Raw genomic sequence first — 5314 nt, forward strand, 5'->3', positions numbered from 1 at the left:
AAAAAAAAAATTACCGCTTAAAAAATAACAAATAACTTCTTTACCTAATTTTTTAAGAACTTTCTTGCTATAGTATTTTAAGTCGCGAATTTTAAGACATCCTGTATATAGTTACTTCTGTAAATCTTAAACTTATGATAAAATGAAAAGATATTCTTTCACTCGACATTTAATTATCACAATCAAACATATTGAAAGCTTTTTCCTTGATAATTTAGGGAAATATTCTACAGCAGAAGAATTAACTTCAGTCACATATAACTGAGACCTATGCAATTGGCATCCTGAGATTCAATTGCTTGTTACAGTGATGTTTCGATGCTGAAATTTGTTCGTTTGGCGGTCTCCATTCTATAATCTTCCATTCTACCTGTGAAGCTTCTTCGGAAATTCCTATTGAGACGAGCGACCTTCGGCCGCCTCTCGGTGAGTGATCTGGTTAAACCAGCTACCTGGCGTCTTCTGCTGGATAAGTACTTCGGATGACCCTCGCGAGATCTATCATCACATTCATTCGAGCTTGTCGACCATCTATTTGTTCGTTCAGAGTGTAACCCGTCATAAGAACGAAATGAGACGTCGTTTCGATACCCTCGCGACGTCTCTTCCGCTCTAGTGGAAGTGCCCATTGTCTCGAGTGGATATCTACTGTGTAAAAGATGCTGTTTTCTTTCATGCCAGTTATTCCACGAAGAATGCATTACATGTGGTAATGGATATGTGATACTGTCGGACCGCAATGGATTCCTGGTTGGATAATCGGTCGGAAGGCATCTCACATCTCGAACAGCTAGAGATCGACTTGACAGAGGGCGAATAAGCATTGCCGAATCGTTGGCGGGATCACCCTCTCTGGCGCTACATTCTCTCAAATTTCTTACCGGTACAATATCTTTGCCGCCGAAAGGATCGCCAGGGAAGACTTCTTGTATCGGACTGGCAAAAATGAGCGTCCTATAAAGACAGTATTAATTTATGACATTCGCACGAATATACTGTATTCTGGAGTTATAGCAATTATTTTATATTGTTAGAAATGGGACGTAAATGTCGTGTTTAGATATTATGTGACATTCCTCGTCCTATCAGTGAGTGGTAATTGCCTTAACTCAAAGTCACAGTACCATAAACGTTAACTTCCAACTTTGGGGAAATAAATTAAAAATTATCCCGTAAGAAAAGATACAAGATAAAGGCATAAGATATAAGAAAAACCTAAAACTTTTTTGTTTTTCTTAGTTTAAATAATATTTTGATAATAATAAATAATTAAAGTGATAAATTATAGAAGGGGTATAACTTAAAAATAATTAAAATAATAAATTATAAATTAGAATAGAAAGAGTATGTAAATTTAATTTAAATAAATTTTAGCAAATTTTTAAGAATTTGGAAACATATTTTAATTATAAGAACTTAGAAACATAATTTAAGAGATTATGAGCCTGAACGAAACGCAAAAGGTACTTATAAGGACATCGTCAAGTTGATAGTTAACAATAATTATGAGATGATTACCAATTAATAACAATACAGCCATAATACGCCATTATGTGGTGAGTAAGCAGAAACACAACACAGCGCAAATATTAATTATTAATAAGCAGTAAATAATATCAGCAATAAATATAAGCATAATATCAGCATAATAATAATTGAACATAGAAATATTATCAGTCACTTAAAATGAAATACGACAAAATTTAAAATTATTATAGGCTGACGACTTACCTAGTGCTTTCCCCTTTTTGACCATTGCTATACATTTTGTCTCTTTCCGACCTAAATTCCTCGAAGGATGGCATTTTCCTTCTGGGATTTAATCTTTCCCTCGAGCGTGAATCGGCCAATTTATCGACTTGAACATCATGATTACTCTTCTCGTCTCTGCCGGAACTAAGATATCCAAGACCACGATTAGCATCCTGTTCAGAGAGATTTTGGAATTCATCCGCGGTCACTAGTGTATACCTGCGCCCGTTTTGCTTCAAAATCGACTTTAAGCAATAGTACGTCTTCGAGTTGGGTAACTTCCAACAAACCTCATTTAATATAGGATTCACCATAATCCTGCTACGCGGCTCGGTTTTTGGAATAGTCCCCATATTTTTCGGGGAAACAGTTGTCTCATCGAGGGAGAGGGAACGGTGATGAGTTAAAGAGGGCGAAACTGGGAATCTTCTCTGACGTTCAGGATATTGCCTTTCATGCCGAAGACTCATCTGTTCGTTGATAAAACCAGCTTTGCCAGCTTCTGATAGATCTTCATTTTCCAGTATGTTCTTTAGGCTCCTGACGTTCTCCTTCGGGAACGTATTCACCAGTTCCGACCGCAATCTCAAGTTAGGTTCAGAGATGTCACGGAGTATAGTCCGACGTTCTCTTTCGGATGTTATGTTGGAAATAAAATCCGATGTGCCGATGAAAGCCGATGTAGTCTGAGAGCTTTCGTTAGACTTTTTCCTAGCGACAATGCGGGGAAGGATGTCAGCATTGATCGTTTGCGTGCTGGCGGAAATCCTGCCACAACTGCTGCATCTGCTCGGAGATGCTTGGATTTGGAGATTATCCAGGGAAGTTACTGGGTTTGCAGGGGGATGCAATCGACCGTCGGCCGTCGTCCGTAGCATCGCTAGTTCATTTTCGAAAGTATCGCCAATCTCGGTACTCATTGGCAAGTGCTCTCTGCTGGTCGCGATCTCGATATAGCTGCGCTCGTCCATCCTCATCTCATATTCGTTCGCATTCCCATGACACGGACAAGGGCAGTGACATTCGCATGGCATCAGCGGAAGTATTCGCATCGGATCGTCCACATTGCATGTCGTCATGTTACTCGTGCAGCCAGCAGGGACATTATTCGTGATCGCATTTTGATCATGATCATACTGTTCGGCACGTTCGTAAAGAAGTGCCTCAGAGTAACTGGGTACGATGTCAGTTGCGACATTCATCTCCTCTCGGCTTTCCCAATTTTCTCGTCTTTGTTCGGGCTCATTGCGAGGTGTTGCTGGTTCCATCAATAACGCCTCGCTGTAACTGGGTGCCAGCATATACGAACCTGGCTGGCTTAGCTGGCTTATGGATGCATGGATGGGTTCGCCAGACGTCGGTGTATCATAATTTACACCAAACAGTTTGGTAACCTAACAGAGGATTTTTGTATTTATTTTTGCAGATTTTATTGTATTATACATTTTAAAAAATATGTTCAATCTTTAAATTACTTAAGAATCGGCAGGAGTAATGAAAACTCGTTTACATCTCATTTACGATGCAGACACATATCTGCATTCTACATTGACTACGTTTACATGGCTCGATTTACGCCGAAGTCACAAACATCGATGTATTATAGGAAACGGGCCAATCAGTTATTCAATTCTTCAGACGAATAGCTGTGATTGGCCAGTTTCATAATATTGATATTATAACTTCGACGTAAATCGAGCCGTGTAAACGTATAGTAATCGTCTTGTAGAAGAAATATTTGCCATCATAATTAGTTTTGCCTTGTCTATGTTTATTTACGAAGCTACGAAGCTTACTGCAAAGCTCGATTTTGTTCTTTTACTCTTAAAAATGTTATAATAAATAAAATTATCTGCTCCTTACTCACGGTGCAAATATAATCGCGATGCACATAATCGAATCATATTTTGTCTTATTACAGAAACAATATTTCATAAGATTTTTTGCTTATATTTTAAAAGGCTGCGAAGCCTGCTAATAAGCCAGTTAAAACGTCATAATAAATAATTAAGATTATCTGCACTCCAGCTATACTATTATGCAGATCGAGTAAGATATTAAATGAATTTCTATTCCGCGGTTTTTTCCTTAAAAAAAATCACTCTTTAACAAGATGCAGACAATTTTGATAACGAATATCACAATTATATTGCGATTTTCTCAATATTTTAGCTGTAATTTGAGACAAGAAAAATTCACCGTAACTCTTGCAGACTTTAATCAAATCTTAAGTAGAAACTATAGCTGTAGGATAAAATTTGATCTTTTTCTTGCCACACGAGTGTGAATATAGTCATTTCCGATGTATTTTTGCTTGCTGAACACAAATCCATAGGCAAAAGTTTACTATCACATCACAATTTTCAAAAAAATGGCATCAATGAAATAAAAAAACGACTATTTTGAAAATTTTCAAGACGTTATATTACAGACAACTAATTTTTTTTGTTGAATATATTAATGGCACACACATGCACGCACGCACGCGAAAGTATCAACTTTTAAAATGTACTTTGTTGATTTTAATATGATTTTTTGTTTCCGAGATATAGCAATTTAAAGATAGTTCTTTTCTTATGTAACATATTATTCAACAAAATTTAATTTGCAGATCTTTTGTTATGTATTATAATATACATTCAACAAAATTTAAACTTTTTTGGAAACACGAACAATGTGAATAGTCACTTCAGACGAATTTTGCCAGCTGCAGAACATGAATCCATTAGCAAAAGTTAAGTAACATGTCACAATATTAGGAAAAGTGACCAAAAAGGGATACATTTTTGGCCTTTCTACTATCTCATTCTCAGTTCTACAAAAAGAACTCTTAACAAATTCGTTTGGAGGTAATTATTCACTATAGAGAATTCCGCCTCGATGACCTTGACGTATATTGTTAAAGTCATAGCTCCAACAGATTTCAGCCGTCGGATGTTATTCTTTAAAAAGTTATTAATAAAAGAAGTTTGCCTTTTTAAAACAGAGTATCTGGAGACACGGTAGTGTCTCGGTGCTAAGCCAAGCGCAGTGACACTGCCGTGCCTCCTTTACGCGAATCGACGAGTTGCGCTGGATCGAGATTATCGGATCTCAATAACGGCTGAATCGATCGCGTTCTATGTACGCTCAATCGATAGCCACCGGATTGTATGATAAAAGTGCTTTTATTTTTTTTCTACGTGTTCTACGAGCGGAGATATTGCGACGCAAAGTCCGGATCTGTCACTTTTCACATTCAGATTCAGATACGTTGTTATATGTCGTCGACCAGGAAAAATGTACGTCTCGTTTTTTTGATAATAGATGACTTTTGACTTAACTAAGCGATGGCAGCATTGCACATTCGAACGCGATTAACCACACATGACGGCTGTGATAATCAGCGATGGCAACATTATTAATTAAAATTAAAATCATTATTAAAATTAAAATTAAAATTAAAATTAAAATTAAAATTTAAATTACTAATTAAAATTAAAATGAAATGTATCGAGATTGTCGATTGTTGATTTGAAGATCTAGGTATTTATCGCGTCGAGAAAGAGGGTGTCTAGATATT

The 5314-nt window shown here is 36.8% G+C and overlaps 1 protein-coding gene across 1 annotated transcript; it reads right to left on the reverse strand.

The window, feature by feature from the left end:
- Window positions 1-202: 202 nt before the first annotated feature.
- Window positions 203-3146, reverse strand: LOC108726613 (uncharacterized; the record flags this gene model as incomplete). Its single annotated transcript, XM_018454290.1, has 2 exons — window positions 203-954; window positions 1732-3146. Coding segments are annotated over 2 exons (2067 nt in total), but the record flags the coding sequence as incomplete, so codon positions are not given.
- Between the last annotated feature and the right edge of the window lie 2168 nt (window positions 3147-5314).

This window comes from Mycetomoellerius zeteki, unplaced genomic scaffold (assembly GCF_001594055.1).
Source record: "Mycetomoellerius zeteki isolate Tzet28-1 unplaced genomic scaffold, Tzet1.0 scaffold431, whole genome shotgun sequence".
In the NCBI taxonomy this organism is placed as follows: Eukaryota; Metazoa; Arthropoda; class Insecta; order Hymenoptera; family Formicidae; genus Mycetomoellerius; species Mycetomoellerius zeteki.